The sequence below is a fragment of the Pelobates fuscus genome, chromosome 11 (genome assembly GCF_036172605.1).
Source record: "Pelobates fuscus isolate aPelFus1 chromosome 11, aPelFus1.pri, whole genome shotgun sequence".
Lineage (NCBI taxonomy): Eukaryota > Metazoa > Chordata > Amphibia > Anura > Pelobatidae > Pelobates > Pelobates fuscus.
In genome coordinates, this window is record NC_086327.1 from 88,621,478 (window position 1) to 88,640,653 (window position 19,176).

The following is a 19,176-nucleotide window of genomic DNA, read 5'->3' on the forward strand; positions in this document are numbered from 1 at the left end:
ACTGCAAACCCAAAATTCTATATCCCAAAACAAATTTAAATAACAGAAATTTTTACTATCACCGCAATGTCCAATTGGCCATTACAATGTAAAGGGACACTCTAAACACCTAAAACACTTTATCTGGATGAAGTGCTTTATGTGTAAAAAGTGTGTCCTCTTTTTTTCATTTTGCAAAAAGTATAGATTTTAATAGAAATTGGTACTTTTATAAATTGCCCCATCCCGGCTCTCAATTAGACAAACAGTCCTGTTGCTTCCTGGTTGTTTAACTCAATAGAGCTGAACTCAAGAGGCAGCAATTGCTCAGAGCACCTGCCTTGCAAAGACGTCTCATTGAGCTGCATTGGGAAGTCAGTGATAGGACAGTCACAGGACCTCCAGGCTGGAGAAGAAGGAGGGGCTTGTATAGGTTTCAGATCAGATCTACAACATTTGCAAGCTGTTTTTAGCTATACTGCCAATAAAAAAAGCTAAATTAAATGCATGCATGTTTTCATTGGGGTAGTGGTTTTTTTTTAGTTTTTGCTTTTTTTTTTTTTTTTAAGCAGTGGAGTGTCCCTTTAAGCTCACTTGCCATTGTCAAGGGAACTTTCTTAAGAGGCCATTGCACTGGTCATTGTTGTGATACTAAACATTTCCATTATTTAAAAGTATGTTGGGATTTTTGTCAACTTGCAGGTAACTTTTGCTTTGTTTATATATTTGGAATGATGCATACTGTAGCTATTGCTGCTGCCCTAGAGTAGTGGAAGCATGAACGCAAAGATAATATTCTGTGTTTTTAGAAAAATATAACAGGATCATAAATGAAAAAGCAATAGCTACAGTATTGTGCTTGACTCACGCACGACAATTCCTTTTTAACCAGCCCAGTGACTGCACATTTATATGTTTTTATATTTTACTTATATCCAAACAGTCCTTCAACACATTAGAGAAACCGATAATACCAACTATTACGTTTTTTTGTTGTTGTTTTTGTTAAACTTATCCATGAAGTTTCTAAAGTGAATAAGGGCCAACACAGAGAATAAATACATACATAATCAATAAACTGGAATTATTAACTCACTCAAATAAGGTCAATTTATTGATCTATCAAGCCAAAACACAGTGATATAATGTGGGTAAAGTTTACCTTAACAAAATAATGTTATACTTTCTAACAATTTAATTTATACTGTGTACCAGTCCAAGGATTTTATACTTTACAGCAATAGTGCACACTAGTATTCTATTGATGTACATGTTCTCTTGTAATTTTATACTGAAAAACTAAAATTTCAAATTAGATATATTGTGTAGACTTTCAAGACTTTACAGAAAAAAATGGTAACTCTGAATCACTCACGTTTCATAGAGCTGATTTGCAGTATAGTGTACATAAAAAGGAATAAAATCAGTATATCCAATTAAAATTAAGAGTTTTGTCAAAGAGATTGCAGCTGTAAAAATGCTTAGCCTGTCTAGTGCATCATAGTCCACCTGGGCAAAAGTACAACTTACAGTGTAGCTATTCTGGGGAAAGGAAAGAGTTAAGTGTATTGTAAAGAAAGTTAGGATATTTGAGATGACGGACGAAAGTAAATATAGTCACTCTGAATTGGAGAACATGTATGGCCAGATAGAATTTTCTGAATTGCTCTAATCTTTTCTCCCAAGTGACCTGGGTCATTCTGCTTTGTTACGGAATGCGAGTCACTCTGGGAGGTTAAGTAGAAGATTAATGCAAGTATAAATTAAATCATATTTAGAGGTATTATTTTCCTTGCTTTCATTTTGCTGAATATTCATTGTGTTTTATTAATGGACTTCACATTGCCACTCAGTTGGCACTTTCCAGGAGCCTATTTTGTGAATGAAGAAGTTAGTAATATTTACTTAGTTGTAATTATATATTGAAGTCGGTAAGAAACATCCATTACAGCCCTGATTTCTTCGATTTCAATGAGTCACATATTGTGTGACACCATAACCCACTGTGAACTGTGCTCTATACAAGAGCGAACGGCCTATACAAAGATTGTTGACTGTTTGTAGAGTAATATTTGGTTCATGTGCCTTAAAACCTAATGCAAGGAATTACGTTTTGCTTGTCTGACCAAATTGATTTCAATGGCAAGATGGAGAGGCTATGTAAGTAGTTTGTAGGCCCCTGCGTCTGGTGACGTACCCAATCTCCCATAGCATACCATACAAAAGTGAAAAGTGAGAGGGAAAATCTGTGCTCGCAGCCGCCGAAGCTGTTCTCCTTTGTCGGTACTGATGTGCTAGGTTTTAATGTCATATCTCTTTGCCTTGATTCTATACTTGGATGCACCAAACATGAGCATCACAGAGATCTCTATGCCCCATGGACAGCATCCAACTATAACACCTTAAAACAGTGAGGTATCCAGAGGTGTCATGCTCACAGCCTTCAGGAACTCCAGTGCAAGTTACAAGTGCACCTGATGCTAATTCTAGAGTTGCGTCATTGTTGCCCCAGAACATATAGACTCATTGGCAGTTTGCTAGTGTAGCTAGACAGACAGTATTTTAAGAAAATCATTTGTATTTTATGCACCTTTTTGCAATTTAAAATATACAATTTATCCTTTGCATATGGGAGGGGGGGGGGGGGGAGACATTTAAAAACATTAATATGTAAGCCAACTTTTCCACAATAGAACATTATAAACCAAAGCTAGTGCTTGAATTGAGTCACTATATCCTGTATAACGTTTAGCTGATCATTTTTTGTATGATGATCTGTCTCCCTTTAAAAGTATATGAAGCTTTAGTAACTGACAAGTCACAACCCAGTTCAGTCCCAAGCAGATAGCATTGGAGGATAAAAAATAAATAAAAATAATGTTTCAGGTTCTCCCCTTTTCTCTACGCTCTCACTCAGTGCTGATTACCAGGTGCAAATGCTGTTTTTTAAATGATAGAAAAGAGAAGAGCTTATAACATCAATTGACAAGGAACCAATTCCAGGAAAGAGTTGCATCATTGGTACAGCGTTGTGGATTTGAACATAAACAGGGTTATTCACTAAATTGAGAATTCTAAGGGAATTTCATATTTAAAGGGTTACTCCAACCACCATGACCACTTATGATTTTAGAGGAGTGGTAGGAGTCTGGATGTGCAGTGTTCCAGTTTCAAACACAGCACATATAGAGTTATTGCCAATTGTGTGCCAGGAACTAATCGCACCACTGGCACACGGGACTAATGTCAATTATGTGAATATTTTATGCCTGTTGTCAGCGTGTACTGGATGCTGGCGACATACGTCCACTGCTTCTCCCTGGAAGCCGGATATATCCCCACCCTCCCACACTGATTGCAGTCCTTCCACCTCCATAACCCATCTAATATTTCATGTTTCCTCCAGTCAAACTGGAAAGTTACAATATGTAAAATAACAATATTGTAGCGATACTTTCCAGTTTAACTGATTCATACATTCCACAGTTTTAGAGTGGACATTCTCTGGATTTCTTTCTTTCTTTCTTTCTTATTATTAATATATTTTTCTACTGAGATTATCTTATTTTTGTTTATCTAATTTTTTCGTTCGTTTTTACTATTACTGTAGGATTTATGCTATTATAGATATTAACTTCATTTTCTTTCTTGAGTTCAAGGTTTTTAATATTTATATAATCTATTAAAATGTATGTTTTATTAGGGTTACTCTCTGTCCATGAGGGTTTATCCCTTGCATGGTTTCTGTGTCCTTTTTCCCCAATGTTATATATCACTTGTCACAAACACGTTAGTGACATATATAATATTAAAACAAGTGGCGTTTCCTCGTTAACAGAGCAATAAATGACTTACTCCACTAATGGGTTAAATATATTGTCAACCAGAGATTGCATTTTCATTTTACGAATAACTAGACAAAACACGAATGACCTCTGTTAAGCTTTACTTCCTCTTCCTGCCCTAAGCTTATAAGTGATTAGCGATATTCTGTTTATTTTCACATAACTAGAAAGCAGAATATTAATTTCACTTTCCCGGTATTTGTCGCTTCATATGTGCCAGACATAGTACTGAGCATAGGAAAAATTACACAACATATGGTCCCCTTAGTAATCTGCACACACAGATGTTGTACATATTGCACCTACTTGGAACTCCTCAAGGAATAGCTAAATCTGTTATCTTTACTGATGCTCTCAGGATACACAAGGGAACTCCACAAGCTACCAAGCGCAATAATTACAAGACAATGTGATACTTAGAACAGGCGAATAATAACAAAAATACTCGGTTCACCCAACTGTTGGTAGAATCACATGTAAATTAATTCTGATTACGTTTATAGGAAGAAAGAAAATGCACTCCAGATGTGATGATGTTTTAGAAAGACTGAGACTTTTGTTTAACCATTATTTTGTTCCTAGCCAGCCGTTGGCACATACATTTGTCGTAGGGCTCTTTACCTTCACAGAGAGAGGGGAGTCATGGATTGCAAGACATTATGCTTAGGGATTGATTTTTAAAAAGTAATCATGACGACCGACCGAAGGGCTAGACAAATACAACCAAAAATTATTAAATTCACTGAACCTGGCAGCACGCAGGGCGTTGGCGCAACACTGGAATAAGTCAGACACCCCACCTATCACACTAGTACGGACAAAAATCAGAGACAACTGTCTGATGGACAGGATGACGGCCCAGGTGCGAAACACCACATCTACTTACCAAAAAGTATGGGAACCATGGGAACAGTTTGACACATGAATCAGGGGGAATTACACACAATTGAGTGACCAATTACAGAGACAAAAATGACGAACCAATCAACCCTGTAACACACAACTAAGTGACAAATGTTAAACAAGTTTACAATGTTTGTTAGATTCACGTTTTTATTAAATACGATAAGAAAAACAGATGGTTACCAAGACAAAAACAATGGGCTTCTGCGTGAGCCAAACAAAGCATATTTAATATTGTGTAACTGTCATCACCAAAATAAAGAATTTGAAAAAAAAAAAAAGTCATCATGACAACTTGACAAGCATCATAAATACATAACCAAACGGTAAGTAGTTTAGTTTCTACGTTTACTTTTAAAATAAACAAAGGGGGGCACTTTTCCTTTAAGCTGTTATCGATAGCATTGGCACTGCATGTGTTTGTAAATTAACAGGGACACTATAGTCACTAGAGAAACTACAGCTTAATGTAGTTGTTCTGTTGTTTATAGTCACAACATGTATTCCTGACCCTATAGTGTTTAACCCAATATTTAGGTGGCTTGCCCCCCCCTTAGCCTCCCTATAAAATTTTATCACCCCCCCTTTATTTCCAGCCCTGCGCGGGTCCTTTGTGACATCATAAAAATGACAGATTTTTAGCCAATCCAATGCTTTCCCATAGGGAAAAGCATTGGATTGACTAAAATTGTCAAGAGAGCAGGGGCCAAATGCAGTTTTGGCCAATCAGGACCTCCTCATAGAGATGCATTGAATCAATGCATCTCTATGAGGAAAATGTTGTGTCTCCACGCAGAGCGTGGGGACGCTGAATGTCAGGACTGCCTTTTCGGCAGCACTGACCCAGGAAGCACCTCCAGTGGCCATCTAAGGAGTGGCCACTTGGAGGTGTCCCTAGAGGCAATGTAAACACTGCCTTTTCTCTGAAAAGACAGTGTTTGCATGAAAAAGGCCTGAAGGGAACTATTATACTCACCAGAACAACTACATTCAGCTATAGTTGTTCTGGTGACTATAGTGTCCCCTTAATGTAAACACTGCCTTTTCAGAGAAAAGACAGTGTTTACATTAGTGCCTAAGAGCACCTCCAGTAGCTGTCATTCAGACGGTCATTAGAAGTGCTTACCGGGTCAGTGCTACACAGCGGGAAGCACTGTAATTTATTGTCCCCACACTCTGCATGGAGGCGCTGAACTTCCCTATACAGATACGAGTTAATGTATCTCTATGAGGAGATGCTGATTGGCTGAGTGCGTCGTTTTGCTGAGCATGCATGGTTGCCTACTAATGCTTTTCTATGGAAAACAATTGGATTGGCTGAGATCATCAAGTTTGATAATTTCAGTCAAGGGGGTAGAGCGAGGGTGGGGCCAACCGCGACCAAATTCACTCAGTGCTGGAAAAAGATAAACCAGCGGCAGTAGGAGGGTCACCTAAACAGCTATTAATACCTTTAGTGTCAGGAATGCACATTTGTATTCCTTACACTATAGTGTTCCTTTAAGTCTGACTGAACATCATGGACATTTCCTAAGGACGATTTATGAAAAAATGGGATGCCACAGTTCAGGTCAGTTTAAAGGAATTCTCTGTCTCCAAGCATCATAACCATTAAATTAATCTGTAGTGGATTCCATTATGTTATTGGTTATCTTTATTTACACAGACCCAGTGGTAATACTGACAGTAAAAGGGCTTTTCTGCCCTGTCTCTGATACGTCTGACTCCTGGACCACTTGACCTATTGACCACTGCAACAAGATGTTTGGCAAATCCCTTTATATGATCTCAATACTGACAAGTTTTCTGTTAAGATGGGGTTAAAATGCAAACTTTTTGTTATAGAGCTCACTTTTTCCCAGTCTTCTTGATAATGACGATCCTTTGGATTCCCGATTGATGTTTTTTTTTTTTTTTTTCTCTGCTTGAAAACAGGTGACTTATAAGCACAGGTGGTGTTGGGGGGCACCAGGGACATGGCCTTGCTGCTTCTTCAATAGGTCCAGCTCCCACTGCGAATGTAATTTTACATGTGGTACCAAAAAAACGCCTGATGATGGCAGCAGAGTACGTAAAGACTACATGTAGCATTGCTACAATTTAGCTCTACATTACTTCATCTGTATTGTGGACAGATTATTATTATTATTGCCATTTATATAGCGCCAACATATTCTGTAGCGCTTTACAATATTATAAGAGGGGGGAATTAACGATAAATAGGACAATTACAAGAAAACTTACAGGAACGATAGGTTGAAGAGGGCCCTGCTCAAAAGAGCTTACAGAATGATATCGAGCTTGTTAAGATTCATGGAGTATGGAATTGCCTATCTGCCAAACACTAATTGTACAAAATTAGTACTTGATTTATTGCCAGGTCAAAGCTATTACATTTATGGACTCGCCCTGAAACTACAATAGTAAAAATATTATTGAAATATTTGTGCCTGTATTTCTACTAACTGCATTATATTAAATTGAAGTGCACTATGCTGGTACCCTGTTGGAACTGTAAAGACATCCTAATGGCTCACGTTGAGCAAAGCATACACCAATTTCAGTGCAATTAGCCTGTACCAATTCCCAACTGCAGGTTTAGCCTTGTGTCAATGCCTTCATCATCTCCCTAATGGTAATTCACGAAGAGTTAGATACCCATATTATAGGTAGATTTTTCTACTCTGCTATTATTTTGCTATTTTGTCTTAAAATGAGCTGTTTCTTTAGTAAACAATTACATTGCGTTTTTCTTGCTCTAAATCTAATTCTGTAACGGGAAGTAATGGTGTCTATTTATTTGAGTGTGTCGGTTCCCCCTTATATCAACATGTATATTTATAGTAACTTTTGTTCTGCATTGCAAAACAATATTTAACCCATGAATCCCCATTTACCATTTCATGCTCAATGGCTGATTTACAACACCCTGTTGACAACACTCTATCTTAACCCCCAAAGAACTCTTATTTTTGGTTAGAGCAGTGGTTCCCAAAGTTTTTAGGTTCAAGGCGCCTTAATATTTTAATATTTGTCAAAGGCACCCCAAGTGAAAACATTTTCTAGGTTGTGTATATGTACAGCGCAGCGGCATATACTGGGCCCCTGTTCCGCAGAAACGCTTGAAGTTTAAGGGCAAATCCAGAACCTAATCTTGGGATGGGCACTGGTAGATTATTTAAAGAAACAATCCAGGCACAATAACTACTACAGCACTTTGTAGTGGTTGTAGTGCCATAGTGCCCTCCCAGAGTAAGTAGTAAAACAGTTTAAGAACAGTTTGACAACTTACCTGGGATCTGCTGAGATAGGGGCTGTAGAAGGGAATAGGGGCAGCAGTGAGTGTGATGGGGTGCAGTCTGCATGTGTGTTAGGGGAGCAGTGTGTGTGTGTGTATGTGGGGCAGCTTGTGCATGAGGGGTAGAGTGTGTGTGTGTTTGTGGGGGGGGGGGGCAGTGTATGAGGGGCAGGTTGTGGAGGGGGCAGTGTGTGTATGAGGGGCAGTGTGTGTATGCATGGGGTGGCAATTGTGTGCATGGTGGGGCAGTGTGTTTGTGCATGGGGCAATTATGTGCATGGTGGGACAGTGTGTTTGTGTATGGGGTAGTGTGTTTGTGTATGGAGCAATGTGTGTGTGTATGGGGGAGTGCAGTGTGCATTTGAGTGAGGGGTGAGGTGTGCGTGTGTGTGAGGAGTGCAGTGGGGGGCAGGTTGTATGAGGGGTACAGTGTTTATGGGGGGCAGGTTGTGTGGGGGCAGTGTGTGAGGGGTACAGTTTGTGTGTATGTAGGGGCAGTGTGTGTGTATCGGGGCAATTGTGTGGATGGGGGGCAGTGTGTGTGTAGGGCGGTAAGTGTGTTTGTGTATGGGGAGCAGGGTGTGTGTGGGAAGTTATTGTGTGGTGTGGGGTCTGTGGGGGTCAGAGGGCAAATGCACACATTTTTTAATTAAAAATAATTAATTTCATATCCCCCCTCCCTGCTTACCTTTGCCTGGGAGGGAGACATTTCCTGCAATTCCTGGTAGTCCGGTGAGAAGCTCTGGGGGTCCCAGTGGTGAGAATTAATTAACTCTAGCAGCCTCAGGAACTGCTAGAGTTCACTCTTGCAAGATTCGGAGCAACGCTCCGAGCTCGCGAAAGGAGAACCCGGCGGAGCTGCAGGTTAGAGCTCCCCGTGTCCTCTCTCCCTCCCTTCCCTGCCGGCTGCCAGCATTACAGTGCTAGCGGGCCGGTGAAGGAGATCTCTGATCTCCCCTTCGGTCCTCCAGTGCCGACAGGGGAGAGGGAGGCACAGTTCCTGGTGCTATCATCATAACACTGGGAAAATATCTTGCGACTCCCCAGGGCGCCGCAGCACACAGTTTGGGAACTGCTGGGTTAGAGCAAACCCCTTCTTTCCTGGTCCCCCAAAACTAAAGCTAAAACTTGCTTCCTTTTCAGTACTGAGGCAGAGTTCTCCTCCCATTCTGATTCTCCTCCCCTCCAATCGCCCAGTCTGGAGGAGGGAGGAAGTAGAGAGAAGGACATAGGCGGTATTGAGGTGAGGGCCATGCTGCCACTGGACACCTGCATGCTGTGATTTTTGATGTCCGACTCCAACATACAGATAATTGACATTAGCCAGCCTAGAACTCTTGTTCTAGGCCGGTTAATCACACCCAATAGGTGGACTTACAATTTCTGAGCACCATGACAACTTCAAAGCACTGAATTGGTCTTGGTGCTTGAAGTAGCCCTTTAATTCATTTCATTCCTCTTCAATTTGTTTAGATAGATTCCTAAAGTTATTGTTGAACATGATGCCTAACCGCTATGAAATAAATATCTTATACGTGTTCTTGAACTTGCCAGGCTTGACGAAGACTTACTTTTGAATTGAAACCTTGCTAGGTCACCCATCGATGGCTGTAATAAAGGCTTACTTCCGACTTTTTAAGAAGATTTTTATATTTTTTATTGCAGTTTGGGGGGAAGTTGGGGTGGTGGTACCTCCTAAGCGGTCCATATGTTGCTTTTTTGCACTTCTTTTGAAAACCAGTATGGATAACACAAACCCATATTTTTGTTTGTTTTATAAACCAATTAAATTAAGATGTTCTTGCTTTCTTTCAATTGACTTGCATTTTACTGTATTGCCTAATAAATATTTTGGATTATTGCGCACAGACGCATTGTAAACTAGCAAGAAACTCACGATGGGTTAAATCGTTTTTTGATACATAAGCGATCTCCTTCTTAAAGAAATTATTACATTGCATTATAACATCAGTCTTTGTTGTACTGATATGAAACACATATTAAGCCTGTCTGTTGACAAAACACAAAGTACATGAAACACATCTATCCAGCTAGCCCCCCTCCCCTCTTCTGCCATTGTATGGAATATTTTTAAATTGTTTTCTTGTACATTTATTAGGTTAAATTCGTCAGGAAGCTTTGTAATCAAGTACATTTATTTCAGATTTGGAAAAGGTGCAGACACTATATGTGATCCCTGGACTAGAAGTGGGTTAATGATAACCCTGCTTTTTCTTCTTAAGTACTCTGTCCATGTTTGGTCATATTAATGCTACTTAGAAACCTTTGCTTCTCTTGCTCAAAGCCTTTTATGTGTTATAAATCAGTTTTATAGTGTAGGTCTTTATGCCCAGCAGAGTCTGGAAGATAAATCTATCCATGATCATAGGTCCTCCTAGTTGTGACATACAAGCAGTGTTTTTTTTATATCATCAACCAACAATCATGTCTCAATATCCATCTCTGGCAAGTAAAATTCATAAATATAACATAGAAAATGCTATTGTGCAAAATGGCCGATGCAAGGAAACTCAATTTAGCAGATCTCCAGCAGCTCATGCGTTGCCAGTCTATGAAATGTTGGAGTTGTGGTCTTAACAGAAAAATAAGTGTTTGCCCACCCCCGGTCTAAGAAATGGTTTATGTGCATGAGCTTGGTACATAGCCATTGTCTTGCACCAATCCTACTTTGCACAAACGTCCATCTAGATATTGCGTACCTAATGTGCACAGTAGGGCGCTGCCAGGCTTACTCTACTACAACATGTGGAGTGAAATCTTCCAATCTGAAACCTCTTGGCAGTCTAACATGCACTTCGTACGTAGGCTATGAAGATAATAAAGTGACATATTATCACTCTGGTGACCAGTACCAGGCAGGCCTAGGCTTGTCAAATCTGGCACATTTTAACGATAGGAAATGCAACTTCTAATTCTGTATTCCACGTGCAGAAGACCTCTAGAGGCTTTAGTGATGTCTGGGTTTCGGCGAGAGCCCACAAAGGAAGTGGCAACAATTTAATGTCATTGACTCCAGCAGAGTTATACTCACACTCCTTTAATCACATAAAACCACAAGGGATGTCTCAGGATTCACTTGTATTGTCTAGCAAATGCATTATTATTATTATTATTATTGTTGTTTCTTATGAACAATTAAAGTTCTAGACTGGGATTACCAGCAAATAAAACTAATAGTACAAGAACATGATGTTGAATAAATCGAATGACTGCAAAAACCAACCACTCTATGATTGCTTGCTTCTGCACAGTCTTGATAGGTATTGCATGTTAAAGGACAGACACGTGGGTCATCAATTGCTTGAGTCAATTAAACATCCTTCAGTATGAGAGAGATTTTTAGAATATTGTCATTTTTCTCCATTGCGAAAAGGGTTAAATCTGCAATATGTCATAGGCCGCTTAGGTTCAAGCATTAGCAGAGTGTTTAATTACAAGCCGAAGCAAAGTGTTTAATTACATCAGAGCTCCATCTTGCAATAACCGCAGCAAAGGTTGGTGAAAGTCATTACATTTAATAAAAAAAATAACATATTTTGAAATGCTAAGGTCCACTTTAGATGTGTTTTTTTTTATTTTTTAGAGCCGTTTCAGTAATCCAAAAACCCACTTCCCCGTGACAAATTAGATATCAGAATAATGCAGGAGAAAATGATTGGGGGTAAACATTCCAGTTGTATTCATGCAGTTCAGCCAATATCCCATGACCTGCCTTAAGTTTACTCTATCTTCATCTGAGGCCTTCCCTGCCCACAATATCTTTAATAGTTACTCATAGGGGAACTTCAAATATATAAAATTAAATAATATCAAGGGGAAGTCTTGCACGGGACTCCATGACCACCTATGTATTCTCCTCAGATTTGCTGTTTGTTATTATGCTCACAGAAGAGAGTTGTGTGGACTTCTATATGCACAAGAATTTAACTCTGCTTTCTTTCTGTCTTTTCTATAGGTAATTGAGTGTCACACTTAATGGTTTAAAATGAAAGGGACACTATAGGCATCAAAACAATTTTATCTTAATGAGCAATTTTAATGTTTAAATCATGCCCCTTCAGTCTCACTGCTCCATTCTATGACATTTAGGAGTTAAATCACTTTTGTTTTGTTTATGTAGCCCTAGCCACACCTCCCCTAGCTGCGACTCACAAGTTTGTATGAAAAAAATGGTTTCATTTTCAAATGGATGTTTACTTGCTTTAGAGGTTTTTATCTCTTGCTCTGTAAATTATGACTATTATTATATTTATATAGCGCCAACAAATTCCGTAGCGCTTTACAATGGGTGGACTAACAAACATGAAATTGTAACCAGACAAGTTTGACGCACAGAAACAGAGAGGCTGAGGGCCCTGCTCTATGAGCTTACATGCTAGAGGGAGTGGGGTAAAGTGACACAAAAGATAAGGTAGAATAGTATTCAATGAAGAAGACTTATTGTGGGGTTTTTTTGAGCCATTAACCGTTTAATTGATATGCTTTTGTGAAAAAGTGAGTTTTTTTTAATTATTTTTTTGACGGAGTGGAGACTGGATGAGCGTCTAACGGAAAAGGGAACGGGAACGGTGCAGCCCTAGAGTAGTCTTGGATACAAGCATCAGAGGTGGGAGTACGAACAGAGGATAGATGCAGGTCTTTGGCTGAGCGTAGGGGCCTAGACTGGACATACTTGTGTATTAGGGAGGATAGATAGGTGAGAGTAGCATTATGTAGAGATTTAAAAGCAAGAACCAGAATTTTATATTGAGCCCTGTATCTTATGGGAAGCCAATGCAGAGACTGGTGCTGGTTGAGGTAGGAGCAGCACCAGGAGAGAGCAATATCTCGTAGATCAACACAAGAGGCTCCTGCAGGGTCTAGAAGGCTCTTAACAGAACAGGAAATGAGAAATTCTAAATGAAAAGAAGTATAAACCTTAGATGTTTCTTCACAGGAAGTGTGTAGGAAGGCTGTACTAGTCACATGCAAGGAGGTGTGGTTAGGGCTGCATAAAACAACTGATTTACCTCCTAAATAGCAGAGAATTGAGCAGTGCATCTGCAGGGGCATGACCTATACACCAAAACCACTCCATGAAGCTAAAGTTGTTTTTATGCCTATAGTGTTCCTTTAAGCGCAATATAGTGGATATATAGTAATAATTTTGACAAGTGCTAATTAGCCTGTCGTAGCAGCATAGATGCATCCTTGATATTCACTGGCAAGGTGCATGGAAAGCTCTGCTAACTAAGTTCCTAAAGATATATTACTTTAAGTATATAATGGCAATTAAAAGGCGAAATTAGAAATTCATATCTTACAAAGATAACAGTTGTAAATTCTGCACTCTGAGTATTCCAGTGAAAATGGCATAACATGAGAATACCACAACCACTTAAGATGAGTAGATGGTATGTTCCACAGCCAAGGGAAATCCTTTTTCTGGCAATATTAGACCTCATAATGTGATAACACTATAAAACAGTGTGATAAAACAATAATGGACACAAGGAGCGATGTCAAACTAGATCACCTTAATCATAAGCACCAATGATAGACCATACACTAATATGCCACAAGTGAACTTTTAGAATGCCTTCCTTGTTAAAAAGGCAAATTAAAAGGCTTTCAATATTACATGTCTGAATGTCGATAAAGGATCTTTGCAAATACTGCTAACTCTGTTGTGTTCTAATCACAGAGTCATATATCCTTTGTCTGACTCCTCATCTGTGAAGATGTCCCAATCTTCGCCGGCCGATGAAGGGACTACATTTGAACATCTCTGGAGTACCCTGTAAGTCATTTATTGTAATGTACTATTAACGTTCCCTTAATACTAACAAGCTTTATTAGCCAAAACCAAGAGTTTGAGAATACTGAGAATGGACAACAGCTCAAATAGCTTGCCCTTTGGTGTATGCCCTCTCAGGTCTCATACAGGATTTAACCCGAGCCTCTTACAAATCACACTAATCCCAGTCATATTGACAGTCCAGTTGTGAGATATCAGCATGTTTTCTCTGCAACTCAAGGACATTTATTTTGTCTAGTAAGTGAGGGGTAATTGATACCCCCAAGACACAGTAAGGGGTCCATGTCCGGATAGCCCTTTTGATTTAGGGAGTCCCTTGTCATATGGAAGTCAGAAGGGTGATCCAAGCATGGACAACCTGTGCCTAAGGGAGTATCCACTACCCATTACTGATGAGGCACAAGGAAGGTCAAAACATTGTGCAGGCCTGCCGTATCTGTCATGCAGAGGAAGCCTGTTGGCATTTCACATCTGTACTGCCCATGTGGATAGAATCAGTTTGTTATGCAACTGGCTACATTGCTCTCTGTAATGGCACAAGTGAGTAAAACCTGTATGAGGCCAGAGTGGTGATGCACCAAAGGGCAAGCTATGCGAGCGGTTGTCAACTGTCATTATTCTAATAAACTCTTCTTTTTTGCCAACAAACTATATTATCTGTACTATGAACGAACAATATATCGAAAGGTTTGGCAATCATGCCAAACTACAGTCTTCTTTAAAATGTTATTTAGAGAACTATTACAATGTATGCAATTAATACATAAATTAGGAGTTAGAATTCAGAACCCTTATTAAAGATTGGAAGTGATAGGTCTCGCATTACACCGGACCAAACATCATTTGTTTATCCTCCACAATTCCCATGTTAATGCTTTTGTTCACTAAATAATAATCACTTTAGGAGTTCTTCATCATTCGTACATGTACCAATTAAATGATGACGCAAGGGCTGGTATTCACTGTTGGCCCGTTGCACGGTACATTCACAGCTGGTTGTCTGTTCTACAAGGGCAGAGTTTGGGTTTGGAAACACATTTGAAATAGGTGTCTTTTTGCGAATAACTATATTGCCTAGAAGACCTACAGCTGTTCAAATTGAGAATTTGTCTTTCCTATTATGAAATGATTTTACTTGCCACCATGAGTTTAGTGAAAAGTAATTCTATTCGTTCCTAGTTTCAGTATAAGTCTATATGTCGGATCTCGAACCCTTACAATATTGTGGCACTGCTATGAATAAGAAAAGCTATTTTGATTTACTGATTATCTGATTTCAGCATTTGTCTGGTCAATGATTGGCAATAATGCCCATTGTTGCACAACAGATTTTAATGTCTCAGTGGCACAATGAATATGGTAGGCATTGTAGTGCAAGAACAGTCTTTAGTCAGCTACTACCAAGAGCTGGGTTTTCTAGAGTCTAATGAATTCAATCACAGAGCAGTAATGTCGCAGTGATAACATAAATTGAAACTTTTAAGCCAAAATAACCCTATTTATATTGATTTAATTTCTTTCCAAATCTATTTTTCTTAAGTTTTTTGCATGGCTGTTGGTTGTAGTCTTGGTTCCCTGTGGGTGAAACACAAATCTTTTATTGGCCTAATCTGATCGTTAACATGGAAACTTGTCAATAGACTTGGAGATTCATTTTGTTCCAAACTGCAATTTGTCTAAAGTTGGGTCGATTGGGTGACTGGTCAACTTTCTGAACTCTGAACCAAAATGTAGCTGAATCATGAATCAAACAAAACGTGCGATCATGTTTGTTTTGACTTGTGATTCTGAAATCCGTTTATGGCGCTAAAAAAAGGTGATTGATGGTAAAAACATAATTGGTGGCTCAGGGACAGTGACAAAATGTTGATTTTATTTAAAGATCAAGTGAGAAGTGACCAATAGAGGTCAATGAGGAGAAGCAGTAAAAAAACTATCTGCATTATATATTTAATAAATGTATAGAATTTTTCACTTGATCTGTGAACCAAATTGCAGACTGCAAATTATACATTAGATTTGTATTTTGTGGATATTTTGCATTACACTGAATGGCCAATTCTCATACCCTTTTCATTTATTCATTGGTTTAGGCCATGCCCCCCACAAAAAAAATATAATTTTTTTGTTTTTTTTAAAAAATGGTTTGGCCAAACCAGATTTTCTTGTCGTGCACAAGTATGCTTGTCAACAAAAATCTGAATGAAATGTCATTAACCTGTCTAGTTTGTTGAGAAACTGATACCACACCAAATCTATTATTAACCTGTGATCATGATTTGATGATTTGTTTTATCAGAGAACCGGATGGTACGTATTTTGACCTGCCTCAATCAAGCCATTCAAATAATGGTGAAGTCTCCAGTCGAAGGGAAGTCAATATGGATATTTACCAAATGAGGAACATGAATGAACCAATCATGGTAAGCATGGCTTACCATTTCCTTTAAAAATACTTCTTGTTGCAGTGAGTCATTGGGGAAACTGCATTTTGATATGGGATAAAAGTGAATAAAGTACCTCGTTTGTAGCTTATAATTACTAAATTATAAATTACTGGTTCCAAAGTTTCCATTTGTGAGAGAAACCTTCATTCTTGGCATGTTGGTAAACAAAGGATCTAACTGGTGGCATAATACAGATTTTAAACACCTATCAATACTTTATTTTCTTCTTCCATTGTTTGCAAAGTGTAGTTAGATGTGACATAATTCTGGTACATTATTCATTACTAAGATTCTTTTACATCACCGGACGATATGGTAGCAGTAACTCAAGAATAGATCTCAAATTCTTTGCTACAATGGGGAAGTAAAGGCTTATTTCAGTTTACACCTTAACATGCTAATATACCTTACAACAATTAAAGGAAATATTTGAAATTTTTTGTTTGATTTTTTTTTTTTTATTAGTTATTATCGCTACCCAATTGCATTACAGCAATGTTTACTTATTTTGTAAACAGACATTCTAATAGACTTTTGTGTCTAATTATGTCTAATTTATAGGTAAGGTAGTTGTAGGTAAATGTAACTTGTCTGTTTGTGTGTACATGTTTTATCATGTGTACATTTCTGTTGCTTTTCTGTGTGTCTCAATAAAATAGTTGCATTGCGATCTTGTGTTTTTTTTTGTTTTTTTTGATCAAGCACAGTTTAATCTCTGATTTTCAAGATTTTGAGACATTTAATATATATATGGACTATGGATTTTTGTTGTATGCTCATGTAGAGAATTTATGAACTTTTCCAGTATGTGGAGTCTTTTATTTAGTACATTGTGTTTTAGTATAGACTCTGAGCTTTTTTTTATATCTTTTTTTTTTTTTTTTGAGTATTGTGTGGTTACCCTGCTAACTCGCTGAACATTATTTTTGCTTTGGTTTCTTTTACGGATTCTCTTTGACTAGCACCAGCTGGAGCTATGTTAGGTTTTACTTCCTTTGCGTGAGAGAGAGCGAGAGAGTGTGTGTGTGTGTGTGTGTATATATATATATATATATATATATATCAGCATATCATATATATATATATACACACACACACTATGTATATTATAGATCTAGGTGCCAAATAATTTGTGGTGGGACCAAACACAATAAAACTCCCCAAAATTTAATACAAAAATTACTGTTGCACATCAAACCTGTCAATCAGACAACTAGTCCTGCTACTTCCTAGTTGTTTAGCTCAGTGGAGCTAAACTCAAGAAGCAGGAAATTGCTTAGAGCACCTGCTTTGGAAAGACTTCTCATTAAGTTGCATTGGGAAGTCTTTGATTGGACAGCCCCAGAAAGCCTGGGTTAGTGGAGAAGGGAAGGACTTGTAAATGCAGCAGACAAGAGATCTGCAGCAGGCTTCATATATACCCCCAATTAAAAAATGCATAATTAAATTTGAATACTTCATTTGAAGTATATCTAGTAAATAGTGGTGGTGGAGGGTTTGTTTTTGTTTTCTTGTGGAGTGGATTGTTCCTTTAAGGATTATGGGATCATGATACCCAGATAGCATCATTTTAAGGTCACTATAAATAGAGGTGATCAGCATTAGGGGGAATGCAGAACTGCAAGTATACAAACATGCATTTCAAGCAGACAGAAATGATGAGGACTGTTTCACCTAACAGATCTCACGTTTATCCCGTCTCCCTTTTTCCAGGGGAGTGTGCCTGTCTCCGGGTCAGTAACTGGATCTTGCAGGGTCCTTGCCTAGTTTTCTCACCTCATTCAGGCTTTGTTTTCACGAATGGCTAGAGTAAATCAGGAGGATCAGGTGGAAAACACACCGCTAATTATAGACCAAGCCAAGCGTTTGATTGCAGCTTCTACACACCCTCAACTGACTGTGACTATATATCAAGGGCATTCAACGTAGGCAATAGCTTTCCAAGTTCTGTTTAATTTACAGGCAGACAATTTACTGGCATATATTTATTATATATCAGTACTACTGATTAAATTGATATATTTTTTTACAATCTGCCCAAAATTAAATAAATGCTTATGTGTTGATAAGCCCATCCAATTGACAATGTCACTGTCATGCTGCCGACCCGGGGAGTTCACGAGCCCAACCTGCGCCCGAACAGCATGGATATGCTGAAATTAAAAATATCGCCCATTTTGGATGCAGGTGATCCGGACATGCATGTGTCATTACATCATCGGCATGCACGCACGATTTGGCGTCATCAGGTTCCAATAACCAATGAGAGCCTTTCCTAGACTATTTAAACTCTCTTTTTTTCCTTTTGTTTGATTCCCTGTCGTGGTTTCCATTTGTTTGGTTAATCCGAGAGTGGATTCGTATTTTTTTGTATTTTGACCTTGGCTATTCCTAACGTTTATTCTGTCTTCTGTATCTCTAACCTCGGCTTGTCTTGTATATTCTACTGGCATTTAATCTGGCCGTTCTAAGGTCCGGTATTAAGTTTTGTTTTCTTTGGTATTTGCTGTGCTTGTCTTTGCTTGTTGGATCCTATCTGTCCATGACAGTCACGATGATGACAACTAATGAAGATCCCTTGACCTAAAGAACACCTTAGTTAGTGTTTAAAATAATTTTAAGTATTTATATTATTTAGAATTCATATAAAAAGTCTCACAGGCTGTTTGGAATTCATGTCTACTTATAATGATAGGATAACTCTGGCATATGTTATCATTCGATCCAACCCTTGAATTTTGACATCTTCGGTCTGTGCAAAAGATTACCTCCCAGATGTGTATAGTTATAATTACTAAACATCGCATCATTACCATAAATGTAATTCATTTTCCTAAATATATCAATAGCATAGAAGAGCAGATGTACATGTTGGAGATCCAACAG

At 38.5% G+C, this 19,176-nt stretch overlaps 1 protein-coding gene across 4 annotated transcripts in view; it reads left to right on the plus strand.

Moving 5' to 3' along the window:
• TP73 (tumor protein p73) overlaps window positions 1-19,176 on the plus strand; it is a 150,190-nt gene that overhangs the window by 48,878 nt on the left and 82,136 nt on the right. For 2 of the 4 annotated variants that reach the window (XM_063436492.1, XM_063436493.1), the window contains exons 1-2: window positions 13,751-13,825; window positions 16,143-16,266. In XM_063436492.1, the coding sequence (XP_063292562.1) occupies window positions 13,767-13,825; window positions 16,143-16,266 (183 nt within the window). In that variant the 5' untranslated portion in view covers window positions 13,751-13,766. Of the gene's footprint in view, window positions 1-13,736; window positions 13,826-16,142; window positions 16,267-19,176 lie in introns of those variants that run through there. The other 2 variants (XM_063436494.1, XM_063436490.1) reach the window with 2 other exon arrangements.